This window comes from Sebastes umbrosus, chromosome 23 (genome assembly GCF_015220745.1).
Source record: "Sebastes umbrosus isolate fSebUmb1 chromosome 23, fSebUmb1.pri, whole genome shotgun sequence".
Taxonomy (NCBI): domain Eukaryota; kingdom Metazoa; phylum Chordata; class Actinopteri; order Perciformes; family Sebastidae; genus Sebastes; species Sebastes umbrosus.
In genome coordinates, this window is record NC_051291.1 from 14593741 (window position 1) to 14616743 (window position 23003).

The following is a 23003-nucleotide window of genomic DNA, read 5'->3' on the forward strand; positions in this document are numbered from 1 at the left end:
TATTTCTTCATGACATTTTAACTGTGACTACTGCAAAAACAGTTCACTTTAGCAACTTTAAACACTCTCTCACCCAGAATAATCCAACTATAAAGTGAGGAATCTCTGTCTCTCTGTCTGTGGGTATGTCTTTATCTCAAGAACCGCTCATCCGATCTACTTCACGCTTGGTGGTGGGTGTATTGACGGGGACCCGAGGGAGTGTCGTGTCAAATTTAGTGCAAGTCACGACCCCGACAACACTGCAAGCAGCAATACTGGGAGCAAATTAGTTTTTCCTAGTATGGCGAAGACATGACCTGCCCTACTCTGCCTCTGATTAGCTTACCATGATATTCTTACCCTAACCAATCTCACCCCTCATGCCTATACCTAACCAAAGCAACTAACAAAGGCAACGAATACCAGACATTCAGAGGCAGAGTAGGGCAAGTCATGCCTTGAGCCATACTAGGAAAAAACTAATTTGCATACCGGGAGCCAATCGGCCGGTTCTGAACGGGCAACGCACTAGTAACGATAATGATATGATAATAACAATACAGATACTCATAATAATAACCATACTAATATTCTTCATTTACATACACAACACAGTGTTTTACAGGCATAAAACTGTACAATTACAAAGTAAACACCGTAGCAACCACGTCATGCACCCAAACAATCAAACAGCTACCTATAACAGCTACTGGGAATTCAACCATCCCAAACACCCTAGCTATCACCTACGAATACCCTAGTAACCATAGAGAACATCATAGCAATCAGCTAGTGACCCCTTAATAAAGCCCCACCAACCATCTGATAAACTCTAGCAACCACCTAATGCCTATCTAGTACCACCTTAGCAACCCTGCAAAAACATGCAAGCAACTACCTGGAAACAACTGCAAATACCGTCTTTTCATTCCCGGCCAACCAACTAGTAACCATATAGAATAATAAAAAAAAATATAGCAATAACCGTTACATTACGGCTTCAGCATTTCACACCTCATACTTTTTTGTGTTTTCTTTCTTGGGATAACTGTACTGTATTTGTGTGTAATGTGATAATCGTAGTGTTTCACTACCTGCATGAATAGATTTAATTCCCAGCAAAGCAATTTCTTCCAGTTGATGGTTCTTGCCTCTCGTAAACTTGGTCACATTGTTGTAAAAGTGCTCCCATCCCCCAGTGTATAAGGCCATTTAAAGTGTAAGAATAACAGTCATTGAACTGTAAATACACTGTTTTGAATTTTTTTTTCCTTTGTTGCATTTTTATGACTGTAGCCTGCTGCTGACCTGTTCAGTAGAACAGTAATGGTTATTGACTCTGTCCAATCTCCTAGCAAATCTACTGTCTGTGGTTTGTCTATTACTCGAGGTGGTCTTACAGAACAGATGGAGAATCAGTTGGAGGGAGTTCAATACAAATTTGAAGTAATTTCTCATATAATCCCGGTGTTTAAGCTCCATAAGACACCCTGTTAGCTGTACAGAATGATAACCACCAGGCCTCTGAACTTATTCCACACTTCTAGATAGAGGGACATTGTGCTCTGCCTCTGTCAGTGTATTAAATGGCTCTATGCTGGGAGTTTGAGCTTTATGCACTAGGTATGATATTTGACGAGACAACAACAGAGGTGAGGGTGACAATGATATCCATTTTCGACAGTGTGCTTGATTGTAGCACTAAGAACATTGCAGTCATCTCTTCATAGTTGAGGGCGAAGTAGAGGGGGGAGTACAAAATAGCTTTTATGTTCCGTCTTCTAAATTAATCTTCTCACCGCACCGTCCTTTGTTTCCCATTCACTCAATTATAACTCCGTCCCGGCATTTCATATAGCGCCCACAGTCAGGTGTGTGTTTATGTGTGAGCGCACGTGTGCGAGGGGGAGAGCGCTTAGCTCCATAAAATATTCATAGGCAGCATTCAGCGACATTATTCCTAACATCAATATTGCATCGGGCCTTTAAATGCCTTTGTTTCAAGGCAATTGGGTCGAGTCTGCGCCGTTATACGGGGTCTGTCAGAAATCCATCCTGCCGGGCAGACTGTATTTATTGAGACACATCTTGTGTAGATGACAGGTAGACAACAGGACGCATTAATGGGCGAAGAGCCGAGGGGAGAGAGACGGAAGGTAAAGAGGGGAGAAGACATGAATTTGTGATTTCTTTTGTTGTGATATTTGTGCAAGGGTAGTGATATTTGAAACGATTCTCTGTGGAGTAAAAGGCAATGATGGCTTAATGGATATGAAACTGGCTGTTGCGGTATTGACTGCCCGTCATTTTTCACCACGTCTGCATTTATTTTGTTATTGAAAAGTGTGTATATGCTAGGGGTGTAAGAAAATATCGATACACATGAGTATCGTGATATTATGTTGTGCGATACTGCATCGATTCTCCAAAACGCTAATCAATCTTTCGGAGGTTGCAGTGGGCTCAGTTTTAAAGCTAGAATCTAGACAACCTAAGGAATCCATTGGTACCAGCCATGTCATACTAGCTTGTCACGAAAGAGGCTAAATAATGCTCCAAATTTATGCTAAATTCTGACAAGGAAAAACTGCCATGGTCATTTTCACAGGGGTCTCTTGACCTCTGACCTCAAGATATGTGAATGACAATGGGTTCTATGGGTACCCATGAGTCTCCCCTTTACAGACATGCCCACTTTATGATAATCACATGCAGTTTGGGACAAGTCATAGTCAAGTCAGCACACTGACACACTGACAGCTGTTGTTGCCTGTTGGGCTTCAGTTTGCCATGTTATGATTTGAGCATATTTTTTATGCTAAATGCAGTACCTGTGAGGGTTTCTGGACAATATTTGTCATTGTTTTGTGTTGTTATTTGATTTCCAATAGTACATATATACATACATTTGCTTAAAGCAAGTATATTTGTCCACTCCCATGTTGATAAAAGTATTACATACTTGACAAATCTCCCTTTAAGGTACATTTTGAACAGATAAAAAATGTGTGCAGTATATATTTTATGTTTTTTCCTATTCTAAAATGGTGTATTTCTGGTGTGTTATTTATACAATGACAGTTTTCCTAAAATTTAATTTAATATAATATATTGCCTTGCTTACATTATCGCAATAGATCACTATATATTGAATCGTTACCCCTGTATATCATGATACGTATCTTATCGCCAGATTCTTGCCACACAACCCTAGTTAGTATACGCACACACTTGTCCCAACTATAGTCACAATTGCATCATTTCAGCTTCTCAACCTATGAATTTTTCATATAAACTGCCACAGATCTAATCCGTCCATTTTTAAAAATAGTGTCCTGAAATATTCCCAAGTGCTTCTGTTCAGGGTCACCTCCTGAAAATAGTGAGTTACCTTTCTGGAAAGACCCACACAGCTTGACCCACTTGCACTCCACTCCTTTTCAAATTAATAGTACCTCACTGGTTCTGTCTTTCCATCTCTCTGTTTTCAAGGCTCGAGCCACTGAGCCATCAAACGCACAGGTTACTGGGCCAAGATTATCCCCTCTTTCTATCCAGCACGGGGCCAAACATCATCCACTTATCCTCCGAAAACATTTTTTCTCTCCCCCTACATAGGTGCTGTCTTTCTTTCCCCCTCTCTCTGTCTGACTCCATCCTCCATTCTCCACCTCAAAGCCCCCCCACCCTTTCCCCACCCGGTGCCAATCTTCTACAGTCGAATGAAAAATGCGTCCAATATCCCAGGGACAGGGCAATAATGACTGGAAAGCAATAGAGGTGAAGCAGACAGATAGCATCCGGCTAGTGATAGTAGTCTTTGCTTGGGTTAGCACTTGTGAGGAAGTCAGTCGAGGGACTTTTTTGCAAGGCTGTCTATTTTCTTGGTCCCCCTTTATTTCTTTCACGTGTGCAGGTGGTAGCTTTTGATCACCATTAACACTTGACATGTTTCAGCTTAGCAGGTAATAAAGTAAAGCTAATCATTTGTTTTCATTACAGAATACTGAGAGTTTTTATTACCATTCATTTGAATCCTTAACAAAGTCATTAGGGGTATAAGAAAATATTGTGTTATGTTTTATGATACTGTATTGATTCTCAAAAACACAGATTTCTAATGAATAGTTTTGTCTGTCATGTTTGTTTTCTGTTACGAAATGAAACGGGTAAACAAAGTTATCTTTTGCACTCCTGAGTGTCAGTGTTGCTGACAGATGCGTAGGAGAATCCTGGTTGTCCTTAAAACATCCGCACACTTTAAATAATTTAATGAGTGCAGACCAAGTTTTTGTAACAAAAGCTTCATCAGGTTCAGTATATATGAATTTGCTTTGGCTGAATTGTGTTATCTCTTCAAACATTTATTTCTTAAAGGGGTTTATTTCACAACAATGACCCGCTATAGCTGTACATTATCGCGCTTATTACACGGCTACTTACTTAAGAAATAAATAATTTGACACAAAAACGGTCTGCCAGATTCCAACATCGGAACTGTGCCCATAGCAACGGTCTGTTATACATAGCAACGGTCTGCTATAAAGAAATAACAGTCCGCAGAACGCCGTGATTGACCAATCAGAATCAAGTATTCAGCAAAGCCGTGTAATAAATTGATAATAACAAGCACAACTAACTAACTCAAATATCTCAGAAAATCTGATGTGAAATGCTTTCAGGGAATATCATTTGAAGATAGTGGATCGTTTTTCCATCACACTTTATATTACTACTCAGGTCAATGTGATTAACAAATGTGTATATATGGAAATATTTATAAATGTTTTTCTTCATAATTTCACTAGAACCTGTTGTGTTCATTTTGCACTAAAGTTCTAATTAAATGAGAAAATACTTTTCATTTGTCAAGTATTTAATTCACACAGGAGTCAACAAAAATAGGCTTTACCATGTGGTTATTTCATATAGCCGATTTATTTATTGAATTACCAGAAAACATGCTGTATTGTGATGTATATTTATATCGTTATCGAGATATAAAATGATCTATATCATGATAGAAGATGTTGGCCTTATTGCCCAGCTTGTACTGTAGTAAGTAAGGGATAATGTGTAGAGCGAGCCGGTCATTGTTTTGAAATAAACCCCGACGCAAAGTCAAATCAAATTCAAGCCGTGTAATAATAATTGTTATTACATGGCTGTGTTGAATACTCGATTCTGATTGGTCAATCACAGCGTTCTGCGGTCTGTTATTTCTGTATAACAGACCGTTGCTATGGGCGCAGTTCAGATGTCGGACTCTGGCGGACCGTTTTTGTGTCAAAATATTGATTTCTTCAGTAAGTATCCGTGTAATAAGCGGGATAATGTACAACAAGCGGGTCATTGTTGTGAAAGAATCACCTTCAGGGCGATGAGAGAGCATTCTTTCACATCAATGACCGGCTCGCTGTACATTATCCCTTACTTAATACTGTACATTTGCCATTAGGGTCCAAATGTCATGCTACAAAAGGTCCACTGATCTCTAATGCTCGCCCACATGAGTACCACCAAAGTCCACTTCTAAAAACCCTGCATGCTGTCACCTCTCTGTTATAGTCGCAGCAATAGCAACAGCTAAAGGTAGCTTAGGTGCATTAGCAGTGCAGGCAGGCAGGCGTTGATTGTGGGGAAATGGTGAATGTAAAAGGCCATTAGGAGGCTCCACCGTGTGTGTCTGCGTGTGCGAGAGTCGGAGCCCGATGATGGATGGAGTGTGCTGACGTGTGCAGCCCAGTGGACTGTGAGACTGGACATGGCTGGTCTCTCTCCGTCTCCCTCCATCTCTTTCTCCCACTCTCTGCCTCACTCCCTCTTTGCTTCACTTCCTCAGGGCCAAACATGTCATGTCGCCACCGCTCACTCCCGCTCCGTCTTCGCTCTCTTTTTCCCTGTCTTCCCCGTCTCGTCCTGCTCTCCCCTGCTCTCTGACATTTAGCGGTGTTGCGGGGCAAATGGCAGCTTTAAGACGTCGGACATATTTTTATTAGACCCACCCGTCATCTGCTCAGAAAGCCAAAGGCACGGGACGGTGATCAGTTAGACTAGTCTGTCACTGTCTAGATTTTTTAGGTGTATTCACAGGTGAGTGAAGAGATGAATGAGATCTTTGAAATAGAACAAAAGATGAAAACCCCTTCACATTGACAGATCAGTGGGTGCTTGTAATATCAAGAAAAAATGGAGCCAAGAGGAGAAAAAGCCACATGCTGTATCCACCACACAGTTGACAAGCAGGATGATGACATTAAATTATCATGAGCAATTCACAGGCTGTGAAAGAGTCATGCATTTAACTTGCTGTTAAATGTGTTCATGAACACAACAGAAGTTTCCCACCTTTGAAACACAACTTTGAAAATAATGGAAACGAAAGAAAAAATGTAATTCAAATTATTCACCATTTAAAAACAACTATTGTCGTTTAACTAGGGCTGCCCCCTCTTAGTCGATTAATCGACTAATCGGTCGTTTTGGTCTTAGTTGACTTTCTTTAGTCGGTTTTTATGCTTTTTTCATGCTGAATGACTTATTTCCAAGAAACTTATGAGCACATCTCTGATAAACACAAGATTTAAAGTGGTGCTTTTGTGTGATTCTTTGTGGAGAAACTTATTTTTACAGATCTGTCAATTAAATCAACTAATCGATTAGTCGACAAAATCAAATGTTCGTCGACTAAGAATTTTTTTGGTCGAGGACAGCCCTTGGTTTAACTGTTTCAACTATAGGCATCATACAAAATGTGATAAATTAGACCCCTAACGACTGTGGAGCTGCAACAATTAATCCATTAATCGATTAGTTGTCAACTATTAAATTAATCGCCAACTATTTTGATAAGTGATCAATCTGTTTGAATAGTTTTTTAAAGAAAACAAAGTCAAAATTCTCTGATTCCAGCTTCTTAAATGTGAATATTTTCTGGTTTCTTTACTCCTCTATGACAGTAAACTGAATATCTTTGAGTTGTGGACTAAACAAGACATCAGCCTTACACCATTTCAAATCAACTATTGGGGTTTAACTTTTTCCAATATAGGCATCATGTAAAAATTGATAGATTAGACGTCTAACAACTGATGGATCATAGATGGTTTCATTTGAATGTGAAGGAATTTCACATTGAACCGTTTTCCTATCTGGGGAATAGATCACAAAACCAGTCAACATCACTCTCAGGCAGCCTTCGTCTCATCCACGCTGTCTTACACTGACTTTCTTATAGAGGCAGAAGGTTATTAAGATCCTCGCCGTCTTCATTCAGTCTGTCATAATTCACTCAGGCACTCGCTCTGTCTGTTCTGTGTTTATTCTACCTTGCCACCACTGTTTGATTCCTAGCAGAGGAAGACTTTCAGGGGTTTCAGGGACGCTCCTTCTCTTCTCCAATCAAGCACACTGTCGCCGAGCAGGGAGTGCGTTGCTAGGCAACTATGAGAACCCAGTGACAGGGTTCAAATGGTGGTCCTGTGTCTGCAGAGAGCGTACTGCCTCTGTCTATATCGCCGCTTCATTGGATTGATGATTCTTGTTTGGGGAAAACGTATCTCCGTCTATTATTCACAGTCAAATCCCTCTTAAATCTAAATTGTTTGGAAATGATGTAAATTGATTTGAACTGTCCGACAGGTGTCAACTCACTGTGGTACGTCAGTTGTTTTTTCTGGACTTCTCAATGTTGCCCCCTCTTTGCAAACTGCGGAACAGCACGGACATGTGTATGGATGAATGTGACATTAAAGTTGAAAATCAATATACAAGTATATTGGCCTATATCTATGCTTCATTAGCGCTGTAATTGCATTTGTGACCTTTTAATTCCATCGGGAGACGCTGCAACTGCAACAGCATGCAGGAATATGAACGTGGGTGGTGCTGTAAACACAAACTCAGATAGTTTACCAATGAAAAATAACACTTAATATCATTTATCCATGAAGCCATTCACTATCTGTGCTTAGCAAGATGATCATTTTATGTGATTTTATTTAAAAAAATATTGAGCAATAGATACCTGTATGTTTTTGATTTCAAAGTAGTTTGATTTTGGTTTGAAATGTGCTAAAGAGAGTGTATGGTTCACCATATGTACAGACTAAGGCATACAAAGGGACCTTGGTCTGCAGTGCAACATACTGTGGACAGCGTACTTTTATACACTGAAAATTTGAGTAGCAAGTCATGCATTATAGAGATAGCTGTAGGGGAAAGAATAGAAAGTAGTTTGTATTTACTGTAGTCCTGTACAATGAGGCAGTGTTGTAGTCAAGACCATCTGAACTGAGACCAAGACCAGAGTGTATCGAGACCGAGACAAGACTTTGACGGGTTGAGATCAGGTCAAAACTAAAAGACCAGCGAGTCCCACACTGCAAGAACATGCAAACCAGAGGCAACTCCTCAAATAGATCTGAAAGATCCACATTCACATAAAAACACCCACCGAAAACAAGTGAAGATTCCTCTTCATTCACCTCTTTTATTGCCATACAGTAGGGGTCTTCAACGTTTTTCAGGACCCCCAAACTGATGGAGAGATGAAGCAGGGACCCCCTACTATATATATTGTATAAGATTGTGTTTTATATTAAAGTGAGCCTAGTGCCATGTATAAATGTACCTTGTTATTGTGCATTCAATACTAAGCTATTCAAATAATACACAGGTTCATATATTCATGTGTTTATTTTAAACATGTGCAAGGTACAGTTATACCCTGTGTACACTCTGAAGTTACATTTGATTGTGCAGTGTTTTTGTACATCATAAAAACCTATAACATTTTGAAATAGGTTAAAAAGTGTTTTAATCATGTAACACTGTTGATGCTCTACAGGGTTGAGTCGGAGAAGGCCCGGGCAGCAGCCCAGGCTCAGGATGATGCCCAGTCCCAGGTGCAGGACGACGTGTCCAGGATCCTGTCTGTGGAGCGGGCCGTGGCCAAGGAGAGCATCCAGCAGGCTGTAATAAGAGAGAGGATCGCCACCGAGGACGAGAGACGCCGCGCTCAACTCTATGTAAGTCCCGTCCACAAACACACACACGTTGATGTACGACAGCCACTGTGAACTTTACCATCTTATTTTATCTTGTCAGTTTCATACAGTCGGATAAACGTGCACGCCTCACTATCAAACAGAACATTGCACATTTTAACTGCGTGACCTTGCGAGCGCAGACTCGCTGATGAGAGCAATTTTTACATGACGACAGGTCCCATTTTTACGTTCACACCTTCCTGTTCTATCCCGCAGACGCACAGAGGTGAAGCTATTTGCTGTAATCGACAGGTCATGCCTGGTACAGTGACAAATGTCAGGGCTGTGAGCGTGTTGAGCGTCGCCGCTGCGAGCAGTAATTCATAGAACCGTCTTGACTGCGTCGACACTCACACCCTCCCTCTGCACACCGTAAATTCAACAGTTATGTTCAAGACTTTATCTACATAATGCAAACTCAGAGCACAGTTTAAGTTCATCTTCAAAAACAAACCGTAAATAAAGCCCTCTTTGCTGCATCCACATCTTGTAGTTGGATGTTTTTCCTCCATATCTCTGCTTGTTCATCCTGCTGTATTGTAACACCTACCTTCATTTTAGGGTGCCTGTGTCTTTTATTTCCTGTAAATTGCCCTTGTAAACATTGTCAGATGAGCGTTCCTTTACCACTCACACACACACACACACACACACAGGCAGCGTATTATTTTCAAAAAGAAAACACATTTTCCCTCGAGTGCGGCCGCTGTTTACAAACCTATGCTATTGATTATATAGCTCATTTCACACGCTCATCGCCGTAATAGAAAAATGAATCATTTTGTTGAGAGAGAGAGAGAGAGAGAGACGGAGAAGGAGAGGAGCGTTGACGTGATTCCACGCCGCAGGACAAGTGTATGAGGGATCCCTCATTTGGAACGGCGATCAAAACGAAAGGGGAGGGGGGGGGAAAAGGCGGCGAGTGAGGGAGACACATGATGTGTTATTCCCTTCAGCATGTGTGAAGAAAGCCGTTTCAGTTTTCTGTAATTTAATTTCTGTTGTTTTTCACGGAGAGAGGAGACAGGACGAATGAGGGGAGGAGGAGGAGGAGGAGAGGAAGGGCAAGAACGTTACACCTGCTTTGTGTCTGTAATATATGAGCAGCATCGTGGGTGGTGGGTCTTACTGAACTGTCACAGAGGAGAGTCCTTGTGCGTGTCATTGCCTGCATGCTCCTGAAGTACTAACTCCTTGTACTAAAGAGAACTTTTCCTCCTATACGCTTTGAAGCTTTTGCTAGTGGCTCCAAGGCTAACCTCGGGCTATTAGCAGCCTTTGAGACTACAGATAGCAGCAACTGCAGTGGCGATGCATCCAGTATGAGACTGAGCAGCATACACACACACACACAGTCTTTGTTTGTAACTTACATTTTCAGTTTAAAGGGATAGTTCTGGTGTTTTAAAGTGGGGTTGTATGAGGTACTTATCTACAATCAGTGTATTATGACGGTTGGCACGCCCCCAGTTTAGAGAAGCAGACAGGAGTTACCGCACGGTAGTAAAGCAATGTACTGCTGTGGACAGGGCCGGCAGAAAAACGTATTTTAGCCACCTAAAAGAAAGGCTCACCTAAAACAAAATCAATATCAGTTTAAGTGTACACTATATTTGGAATATTTTCACCGCTTTACCTTGCTGTGAAACAGTCTATATAGTCTAATACACTGACTATGGATAAGAACATCATACAAACCAACTTCAAAACACCCAAACTATCCCTTTAAATCCACTTGATAGTTTCCTCCACTTTGTCTCTACTTCCTCAAAGCACACACGTTGCAGCAAAATCGTCGTCAGGGTTTTACTGTTTTAGAAGTGTGTGTGTGTGTGTGTGTGTGAGAGCGTGCCTGTGTGATAATTTCCTCAGTTTGAGTATTCTTTTGGAGTGCTGCAGTTTTAATAGAATCCGACGGGTTATCAGCGGAGGCGCAGCGCCGTTCGCACCACTCATGTAATTGTCAAGTCAGACGCTTCCACACAGCCACTATTCTTTTCAACTGGAAATGGACTTTTCCGTTTTAAAAGGCAGCCCTCTCGCCCAAGACGTCTCCCCACCCATTGTCATTTCACTCTGTGTTTGTCCGCTGCCCACAGCGAACTCATCTTTGATGAAACATGAAACGTGTTTTTAAGGTCTTTTGTGTGTGTGTGTGTCCCTGTCTTCTGCCTGTCATGTCTTAGTATTTATTTCTTTATATTAAAATAGTAAAAAAAAGATGTAAGATTTAACTCGAAATATGCGCATATGAGCTACTGTTCTCGATAAGTAAAACACCACCTCAGCATAGGTTACCAAACAAATTACATTTACAAGCACATAAGCGTCAGTGATTGGAAGGTGAAACCGGTTCCGATTGCTGGGCAAAGTCAATACGTTGATCGAGAAAGAGCTCCAGGGAGCGGTTGTTGTTTGCTGTACTAAGCACATAATCTGGTGGCTGATAGAGCTTTCAGAGGTGATTTGTTCGGTCCTTTCTCCCAGTAAACCTGTTAACACCTCATGTATTATCTTATAGGCTACACGGTTACGTCCTTGAGCAATAATCACTATATAAGATTAAGATTAAGTCTTTCTTTTTTATTCAGATTGTCTCTTCCTTCTTGTTTCTCTCTTCACTTGTTGGCTGAATCTCACTACACAAAAACGTGTTAGCATAATATTATAATAGTGATAGACATAACAATTCTGAGACGTTAGGAAAACTTCTTGACATCGCACCTTTTTCCTCTGTTTAACTTGAGTTAATTTAGCGAAAAACACTTTCTGGCTTAACAACAATCTAGTGTTGACTCATAAAAATGTTCTCAGTGAGTGGCACATTATTCTGCTGTGTTCCCAGAAAATGACTTGTGTTTTTGAAAATCACTCAAACAAGCGAGAGTGTTTTGAAAACCGCTGGATTTATCTCAGCCCACTGGCAGTTTTGGTGTCAAAAGAAATGATATTGTTTTTTTTTTTTCAGTATTGTGGCAAGCGAGAAAGTTAAGAGGGCGTTGACTACGTGCGTAAACATTGTCATCCGTCATCAATCAATCTATCTGTCCAACTGTAGAGGCCTGTTTTTTTCCCGTTGGTTTAATATAGACAGAAGAAAGAAACAGAAAATGTAGGGAGAGAGAGACGGTAATGTCACGCAACTGGACTTTAACCAGGGACTTTTACGATGTTCTGAAGTAGTGTTTTTGAAATGTGAACAGTAAGTAAGGCATATTGAAACAGGGTACTATCTTAAAGGGCCAGTGTGTGACTGGCTCGGGGGATCTATTAGCAGAAATGGAATATAATATTCATAACTATGTTTTCATTAGTGTATAATCACCTGAAACTAAGAACCGTTGTGTTTTTGTTAGCTTAGAATGAGCCCTTCATATCTACATAGGGAGCGGCTCCTCTTCACAGAGTCCGCCTTGTTGCTCCACCATGTTTCCTCAGTAGCTCAGAACAGACAAACCAAACACTGGCTCTAGAGAGAGCCTTTCACGTTTTTACGTAACCTGAAGGCCACCGTAGTTCTCCGACACGCGTGTGAAACTGTGATAATGCGAGCCGCAGAGTGCAAAACTGTGGTACCGCCAGACGGCGTCTGACTTCCGTTGCTCCTAAAGAAGCGTTAATATGGTAAGGATGGTTTCTGAGCGAGGTGAGCGCCGTACTCAGTTGGTTGCAATCTGCAACCACACCACTAGAGGCTGCCAAAACATACACACTGTACCTTTAAACCCACTAAAATTATCATTTCTGTCGTTGCAATCACTTTGACCAGAAAAAAAAAATATCATACCTTTAAACTATAAAATGATCTATAGCTTTGCTGTAAGAAGGAAAAGGAAAAGCTATAGCTGTAACTCAAAATTGAAAGGCTGGGATATTTTTTTTCCCACTATTGTATATTATATATGTTATATTAATAGGAAGGTTAAATATTAAGTCAGAATCTAGATATTTTATCGCATCTGAGATTTTATTGCTCTTCAGATAGTTTGAATTGAATGTGAATTGACCTGAACCCTGCTCTCATGTTCATTGCCACTGAGAAAACATTTGTCTATGGGGCAGCTGTAGTTGTTGTGTTCTTTGTCCAGCGTAGTATTGATTCGTCCTCCTCATTAAGATACAGGTCACGGTGAGCAGCGGGACCCCATACAGTCCCCCCCCTCTACTTCACAAACAATGAGGGGTGATGCTGTGAGCAGTTATGCTTCCCCACGCTCACCTATAATGACCATAACCGCCGCAACCAGAGCTGCACCAATTACAGTGACACCTATTCTGGAGAATTGCCCCGAGACATGGGGTTAGACCAGGGTTGGGCAGCGTTTAGATATTATTGATTTTAGATTCTGCTTATAGGTTCTGATTCTTATTGTGCACCGCTTCTGATTCCTGCCATATTATTTACTAAAAGAAGCTAAAATGTATGGAAAGCAAATTATTTTTGGTAGGGCTGCTCGATCATGGCAAAAATCTAAATCTTGATTATTTTGGTCAATATTGAGATCACGCTTATTTAACATGATTACTCATTGACTTTAGGAACATCCATCATGCATCTTTTGAACTTTAAAAAAAAGTGTCTTTTTAACAGTGGATTCTCTTTTTTATGCACTTTCTTTATTGATTTTTCATTCACAAAATGACAATAATGTTAAAGCGCTTGTGAGTGACAGTGTAACAGTGGATTTTCATTAACTTTAAATATTATTCAATGGAAAAACAAATAAAAACTAAATGTAAATTTTTTTTATAAATAAATAGAATAATCAATAAATAATATATAAATATATACATTTAAAGAAATACTAAAATATATATTAAAAAATGAATAAAAATAAATAATATCAGATAAGATTATCTCAATTATCTTGTTTTTATAATTGTTGGAAGCCAAAATTGTAACTGAAAATATAATTTGATTAATTTGCAGTCCTAATTTTTGCTGAAAATAAGTAAAAATAAGAGGAATGTAGAGCTGCAATGATTAATCAATTAGTTGTCAATTATTAAATTAATCACCAACTATTTTGATAATCGATTAATCAATTTGAATATTTTTTTTAATGGAAAAAAAGTCTAAATTCTCTGATTCCAGCTTCTTAAATGTGAATATTTTCTGGTTTCTTTACTCCTCCGTGACAATAAACTGAATATCTTTGAGTTATGGACGAAACAAGACATTTGAGGACGTCATCTTGGGCTTTGGGAAACACTGATCGACATTTTTCACCATTTTCTGACATTTTATGGACCAAACAACTAATCGATTAATCAAGAAAATAATTGACAGATTAATCGACAACGAAAATGTTCGTTAGTTGCAGCCCTAGAGGAATACAACTCTAAGTCAACGTCAACGTGCCAACATCTAAATTGAGCGAGTATAATAGCTAGTATAGTACAAGCAAACTAATAGCAAACAGTTTGGGGCATCTAAACTTGCCATTTAATGCAACATAGTGTGTTTTAATACAAACCGCAGTGGTGTTGAGTTAAGTGTAGCCGGGGCCCTAGATGGTTCCTACCACCCTGGTGGGAGTGCTTGTCCTTCAGGCTTTTCCACCACCAGTCACTCCTCTCCCTGTCAGGCTGACTGGCAGTAGCCAGCCACCAAGTCTACCAGTAATTGAAACTTCACAGCGGTGTAGGCAGCAGTGTGTGTTGTCATTGTCACTGTTGTTGGGTTCCTGGGGTTCTGTTGTCTGAGGGGGAACATGTTCAGTGTCAGCACTCACACATGTTCTGCCACTCAGGGGGAACCGAAAGGAAAAGAAAGGGGAACACCGGCATACACGAAGGGGTTTATGGTAGTTAGAAGCAAAGCAGTGTAGTTGCCTCTTTTCGTTCTTTGATTAGCTGTTGTGAGGATAGAAAACAAGCAGTTACTGTTTGAATGATTGACACTTAAATGAGACTTTGATGATCCGTAGTTGTGTTTAAATTTCTATCTTTATGCTGATTACGCCTGCTTGTCCAGAGCAGGAGAAAAAGCTTCAAGTCCAAGATCACAGTGGCTACAAATAACAATGGGTCAATCTGGTCAAATTCACACTGAAAAGAAAATAGTCGCAACACTTAACACTGCGTTGTTTTTGTCTCCAACATGTTCAGCAACCCGATAAAGACGGACTGTATCTTCTCATCGTGTGGTCATTCAGAATCATTTCTAGATGATTGTGATTTAATGAGCAGCAAGCCTGGTGTTGAAGAACTCTGATTGTTGGCTTTATGTGGTCAAGATGGCCTCATCAAAGGAGTTACTTAGTGGACTCATTACACAGAAATAAACCCTTAATTAGAGAACAGGTCAATTAGCGCTTAATTTCCCAGCAACAACAGTTAGGGGATCTGTGATTCTTTGCAGCTGAAGTCAAAGCAGAAAAAGACCAGTGAATGAATCAGCTCAATATAAATACAATCTTGTCTTGTGTGTACTGACAAATGATGAGTTTTGACAGAGAGATATACTCACTATTCACAGTCTACTGCCATCTGTCAGTCCACACATCTATGTTTTAATGAAATCACAATGGAATCACCGCTGTCCCCTCTTTTGATTTCCAACGAGTACGCTCCCCGCGGAGCCAAACTGGCCCAGTGGCCAATCAATCACTGGCCACAGCGTTTCACCGAGACACAGGCCCTAACCCCGAGGCAGACTTTTCAATCAAACCCAGAGTCATCAATCTTTCCCAGCTGCAAACAGTGGCCTAGGTGGGGTCTTACCTGGCGGCAATGGTTTTGTCTACTGTTGGCAACTGGTCTAAAACACTCAGATCTTACATTTACTTTTTTCCTTTTCTTTTTTTTTTTGTTGAGACCTTAAGCCAACACTCTGACTGAAAGACACCAGGCAACAGCATAACGTGTATAAATATGCAACGAAGGGTATGTTTAGATTTGTGCAAGCACCCTGGATAACCAAGACCTAAACTAAAAGTGTTAAATTGTTTTGTTTCCTTTGCAGATATTCTGTTGACTGCAGGAAGTCATTTCACAAAGACATGCTCAGAAACAAAAAAAGGTCATCATAAAAATAGCTTAAGATAGAGGCTGGGAGAGACACAGATGGAGACGTTAACCTTTCTATCAGGAAATGTATATGCCATAACTCATAAATCATACACATAGTGATGACAGTGACACCGATGAAAACCTTTTTATGAGATCTGTTTTAGAAGGGTGTGTTAGGGCTTTTTCAGTAAGGTTTGCGAGTTCTGGTTCTTGTTTGAGTAGAAACGGAAGAAACATGGTTTCAGCAAACTTCAATGGTGGCCCGTCGGGGCAGTAGACAGGAGTTCCTGCTCTGTGTGTGTGCATGGTTTCACCAGTGTGTGTGTGTGTGTGTGTGTGTGAAAGCTTTAAAGTTGGCGTTACGTTCAGTTAGGTCCCCCATACATTGTTATACACCACCTCATTTATTACAGTAACTCCACTCTAGATTTAGGAAGGAAAAAAATGTAGCTGCACTGGCCTCTATGGGTTGAAAGTGTCTAGAATCTCTAACCACATCCAGCATCGTTAGGTCAGGCATGGTCCACTATACTTGTGACCACACTCAGCTGTGATGTAGCCTGATACTACAGCGCCACGTTAAATCATGTACACTGAATAAAATATGGACGTATAGTCTCCATGACATTTCTGAAGAATAGGGTTGGGCAATTGGAGGACTGTATTGGCTATCGGCGATTGAGTACATCGCTTGTTGTTGGTTTTTTTTGGGCGATGTTTTTCATTTTATTTTGCTAATTTAATGGTCTTCCTCCGAAGAACGAAAGCTGCTCTGCAGGCAGAGAGGGAAACGGTGGGATAAAATATCGTCAATCGCCGGTTGTTGTGCTGACGATGGTCAGCTGGAAAATTTTAACCATCTTGGTAGTGACGACACAGCCTAACTCCCGGTTAATCAAAAAATCGGCAAATAGGTGGATGTTTGGTAGAGCTGAGGTGTGTCCAGGTTTTTTACCAGGCTGTAAACATGTTTATTTCTGCTGTAGTTGGGTATTTTAACACTGAGGTCTATGAGGATTGACTCGCTTTTGGAGCCAGCCTCAAGTGGCCATTTGATGAAGTGCAGTTTTTGGCACAACTTCCTTTTTAAGCACCAGAGGTGGGTAGCAGTACAGAGTTTGGGAAAAGTCACCACTAGTTAGCAGTGCAAGCATGATTATTAGCCTGGGTGCAGTTGCTCTTTAACAGGTGGCTCTTAGATCAAACAGTAAAATGATTGTCTTGCTCTTGTATAGTCCTCTGACCATATAAGTTACAGGTGGTCTAAGAAAAATAAGCCTTTTTATGTGTCTCAGCAGATCATAATTGAAGATACAGAGTCCTGTTTACAACAAACATAAAAGGAAAGGAACCTTAAACAGCATTAATAAACATTTATGCTGAAGTTAGTTCAATGTGAAAAGAAATGTTTGCTGATACAGAGATGAGGCCCAATACAAACAGAACGCTGATATCTAGAGCCTTATTCTACCTATCAGCCCTGTTCTTTATCATGCCTTTTGGTTGCTCCCGCTGTTTCCATCTTTATCTCTCTCATACACACACTTATATATACCAGTAGCTAATGTGATGTTCCGTGATTTTTCCACCATCTCCGCTTTCACAGCGAGGGATAATGCAGCATACCAACACTGTTTGTTTGCTCCCATACACACACACACTCAGTCACACACACCATGTCCATCCTGTCAAAGCTCCTGGAGAAAATCAGTACCTACTCTTTCCTTAAACTGTGTTCCATTTGATGCTTGGCTGGCTTGAAAATGACTTTGGGTGAAGCTTAACATTTTTAATGCGGCAAGTCCCCCTCTGCTCACCCCGGTACTCCTCTCCCCTCCACCCTCTACAAAACTGCAGTCTCCAGCAAATGTCCTGCTTTTTTAAAATCTTTTTGTACTTCCTTGTGTACTACATTTTAGATACAGCCAACTGGACCCGGCTGATAATGGGCAGACAATTTAATTTCCTAGGTATTAAAGGAGACTGCTGGGTTTTGAATTGGTGCCTGTTGGTGGTATTTAAAAAAAAAAAAGAAAAAGAGAGAGAGAGAGAAATAAAAAACATTTTTTTTCTCTCTAAACTTATTATTTTTTTTCTCTCCACATCACAGAGTATAAAGAAGATTGGGGGGAGAAAAGGTCCTCATGTCTTTTACTCTTGAATGCGATAAAGAGAGGTAGTGGTACACTGTGATTTACATATATTGTGGAATTGCTCAGCTCACCAAGGACAAATTGCATCCTGTCTTTGACTCCCGTTCTCTGAGTTGTCGTAAGCGTAACCCCCGCCAGGCTTGATGCAACTGGATTTAAGAGATTTGTCCTTCTGTTTGATTTGCATGGAGTTAAAAAATGATTTTTTCAGGTGTTTTTTACCCTGTAGATGTTGTTAGGGTGACATGGCGTAAATCACAGATTGACCCCAAAACATTAAACGTTCCTTAAACAAATAGGACCACCAGATTGTCCTCCAGTTTTCAAAGAACAAAATGTTCCCTAGTTAGTACCCGATTTATTTGTAGGCCTCACACTTTGATTAAAGAAACATTACCGTCACTATTTTGCATGGGGAGACTTCCCATGCTAAAGAGAAAAAAGAGCAATTGCACCCTCTTGCAGGTTGGAATTTGGGGGTGATTTAGGGATCTTGGCAATGATTTAATTTGTCATGCAACCCTGTTCACCTTCCCATCAGACCAGTGTTACCACATAGTGTGCAAGTCTGTTGGATAAACTCTTAGATCTACTGCCATCAAACAGCCTCCGTACCGGTTTCCTGTCAGAAACTCCATTACTGTTTACAGCCCTTGGGGAGGTCGTTTCTCAAGTATTTACTTATTTAGCTGTTTAAAAACCCGCAAACCTTTTAAACAAGAATGGAATATTATATCTGCTTTATTTATGAATATTTATGAAAACATCAAAGGGAATATATCCTTTGTATTTTTTTTTTTACTGTATATATATATTTTTTTACTGTTAGATATGATTAAGACCATAATTTTATAGTTGTCAACTACAGATGAGGAGATAAGCATTGAGAAAGAGAAACTTATGATCAGAATAATCACTCTTATGAGTCTTACTCACAAAATAAGCTATTCTCTATTTTTCTGGGGACCCTCTGGGACTCCCTCAAGGACCCTCTCGGTGTCCCCGGACCCCTGGTTGAGAACCACAGTTTTACAGTACTATCTCGCGCAACAGATATTCTATGGCTCTGAATAATATCTGTACTTTGGTTCCTTTTTAATAGAAAATCCTACAGGGTACCACTGATCATCACGTTCCCACTGTTTGTTTTCTTTATCTGTTCATATGTGTAAAACGATATGTCAGACATCGACTGGATTTTGACTTAGACTTAGTTGATTTTTATGGCACCACTGCTCTCCAGCATTATCAAGAGTTTCACTGACTGGCCCAGAGGGGGGAGCTACAATTACAGATCAAACAAGCAGACACTAATGGGCCTGAAGGGGAAATGTAGCAGTCACTGTGGATGTTATTAAGTTTACGTGGCACCTTACAAACTATATACCCTCCCTCCACAGTGATGAATTATTAAAGCCACTGAAAACAAACTGACAACGTGACATTCAGCTATTTGCTGTATATTTCCTCATGTCCTGAAAGTTGCCGTTTGGAAATGCAAAGCTTTGATCCTTCAGTTTTTATATATGAGGTACAGGCATGTTTTGTCTTGTACATTCATGTTTGTCTACTGTAAGAGATCAGCTTAAATGAGCAGATAATCTGTCTGCACCACTGCCCTTTTGATTGTTTCCTACTGACAGTGTACTGTACATACATGTGTCCCATTATTTTCTCTTTCTCCCTCCTGTCTTTGTAATGCTCTCTCTCTCTTTCGTCTTGGAGGTTGTCCACTCAACCGTCCTTTACACGTCGGCGGCCGTACCTCACCCCTGCCCAGGGTGTGGTGCCCACACACCGTGCCAGTATTAGGGTTAGACGGGAGGTCAGGCTCTAATTGGCAGGGCCCGTGGCTGGCACTCTGCGCCAGGCCCTCACCCTGTCAGCTAATTGGCACCGCGAGCGGCCAGCGGCGGGGCCGGGTATACGGCAGCGCTTCGATTGATGGATGGATACTGGTGTCAGGAGAGCTTCTGTCTGACAAGAGAGCTTGTACAGTCAATTTACTGCCTCAGCCTCAATGGGTGGTGTGTGTATTTATGTATGTATTCATCCTCATTTGTTCTAAACATTTTTGGAAAGCTGGCTAGAGTAGTCTTATTGTGCTGTGTGCTCTTTTTCACCTTTGTCTGAGCTATGAATGCATTCGAAACTAATTACCTAATAGCACTTTCAGCACAATGCGGAGCTGAAAATTTGAGATTTGTGCACTTTCCAAACAAGCGAGACAAAAAAACATTCAAAAAGGGTTTTAAGTTTAACTTTTCTTTCTCCTCTATATATTCCACATCTCTATTAGTGAATGCAGCAAGAGCTAGGTACTTGTGAATTTTAATTAAAGCCATTCATTACAGCTAAAGACACTCATACAGTAACTGTTTAACTGTCTTTTTTTCTGGTCAGAGTGATTGCAACAACAGCAATGTTCTTTTTTAGTGGGTCTAAAGGGACAGTGTGTAGGATTTGACGGCATCTAATGGGTGTGGTTACAGATTGCCACCAAATGAGTACCCTTCCGCTCACTCCTCCCTTTCCAAGACTGCGGTAACATGAGCCACCGAGTGCAAAACTGTGTTAACGCCGTTCGCCTCGCTCAGAGGCCATCCTTACCATAATAACACTACTTTAGGAGCAACGGAAGTCTGGCTGGCGGTATCACGGTTTTGGCATCCATACGTACGTCCACATACGTCCGTGTGTCCGTTCCATTCTTGTGAACGCTATATCTTAGGAATAACCTAGAGGGAATTTCTTCAAATTTGGCACAAGGACTCAAGGATGAACTGACTCGATTTTGGTGGTCAAAGGTCTAGGTCACTGTGACCTCACAAAACATGTTTTTGTCCATACTTCAAGAATTTATATTCTAATTATGACAATTTCACACAAATGTCTAAAAGGATAGAATTATGTAGTGATGACATTTTGGTCAGACATGGATGTAAACTGCAACTTCACTGGTTGTGCTGAGGCATACAATGGCGAGGCGGTAATTCTAGTTTGCCATGATGTTAAGTTGTATGGTTGTATTCTCTGGTTTCACTCCTTTTTTGGGCCTTTAGATGAAAAGGCCTACTTCCAGAATTCCTCAATTCTGTGTATTGGTTCCTCTCATCTCTGTCATCAAGAAAGTCCGGAAAAGCAAGATTACAACAAGAAATGGACAGTTAATTATAGGTGTATATCGTTTCCAGTGATGTTGAGATATGTAACAGTATTTATAAAACGGATGAAATGTGTTGAATCTGACATTTCTTCCCTTTTTTCACTTTTAAAACTGTAATGTGTTTGCTGTGTCCGTAGCTGGGAATTTAATAGTCACGACCTCTGTGCAGCCTCTTTGTATCACTGAGAATAGTTTTGCAATATATTTTTCTTACCCTCTCTTTCACTTGGCCTAGCTGAGATGTAATTGGCCAGATATTGAAGTGCAAGGGTTAGAAAAGCAGGCATCCTTAGTTTAACTTGGCCGAAGCATTGTATGTGTATGTGTGTGGCCCAGTACAGTAGATATGTTGGATGTGTAATATGACAGGTATTCTTCTTCTGAGCTCATCCCTTTCCCTTTTTCTTAGTCTTTCTCTGTGTTTTCCCCTCTCGGCTCTGACAGGAGAACGGTATTAATGAGGTTCTATAGTAGCGAACAGTCGGCTCAGCTAATGGCGCTATAGAGGTAGAAGATTTTGATTGAACAATGGAAAGAACTTCAACATATGGAGGGAACGAAAAGACGAAAGAGCGGGGAGTGAGTCGACAAGCAGAAAATCTGGATGAGATACAGACGCGGTGAGAGAATGGAAAAGAGGATAAAAGATGGGGGAATAAATAGAGAGCAGACAAGAGATATTGATTCACAAAGCAGTTTTCAAAACAAGGTTACAGACTCCAATTAGGAAACAAGCAGCACTTAAAAGTGTAAACTTTAAACAAATGTCAAATAGCCTGAGAGGAATAGCAACAGCGTGGAAGCAGGAATTCTTTTGGTGAAATAAGAATATTTATTTGACGCGATTTGACACGTAGGTGGAAATAGATCATACTTACAAGTCAATTATAAACAAACAGGCTAAGCTGTGATTTAAGAGAAGAAAACACAATACAAATGGCTCTTTTCCGTGCATCCCTTTAAAGTTAGTCGTCGGTGATGGCTAACAGTAGGTAAGTAGGGCATAAAGGACATGGGAACAGGCATATATTCAGCTAAAGAGGTTAGTGGATAAGAGGTGACCCTGAATCTGCTGACATAGGCTTGATAGACAGAAGCTGAAGGTGGACTGTGGCCCCCCTCCCGGCTTCATCAGGCCTGGGAAGACCACCTGCTGCTGGGGCCGAATGAATATGCATTGATACACAGCGTGGGCACTGAGAAATGTACAGTATGCCCAAAGCCATGCAAAGATTCAATCACATACACATGCACTAGGATGGTTTTTTACCATGCAGATGGATCCAGGTGAGGATTCGCATGCTGCAGGCGCAATGCACACAGACGGGTCAGAGCGCGTGCAGCTCGGGTTGTCCAACGAAGTCCAATGTCAGCAACACAGCCTCGGGCCGTCCCTTTTTTCTCGCCGCATGTCTTCCCCTTCTACATTCCTCTCACCTTCTCTCTACTCCAGGTTGTACCATCTCTCTTTCTCTCTCATTCACCTTGCTCCCTAGGGACATCTGTTGTCCAAAGACAATATATGCCCCCCTCTCCACTCTCAGGTCATTCACTGTGTCCTCTGCCCGTCAAGTAAAGGAATTTTTTTTTTCGCCGTGGGTTTTATGGGTCTGAATGAATGCGCAGTAGCATTCTGCA

General features: G+C 40.8%; 1 protein-coding gene across 6 annotated transcripts in view; it reads left to right on the top strand.

Annotated features, from left to right (window-relative positions):
• Positions 1-23003, top strand: part of chchd3a (coiled-coil-helix-coiled-coil-helix domain containing 3a) — a 92794-nt gene that overhangs the window by 20258 nt on the left and 49533 nt on the right. For all 6 annotated transcript variants that reach the window (XM_037760674.1, XM_037760675.1, XM_037760679.1 and 3 more), the window contains exon 4: positions 8831-9011. In XM_037760674.1, the coding sequence (XP_037616602.1) occupies positions 8831-9011 (181 nt within the window). The remainder of the gene's footprint in view (positions 1-8830; positions 9012-23003) is intronic.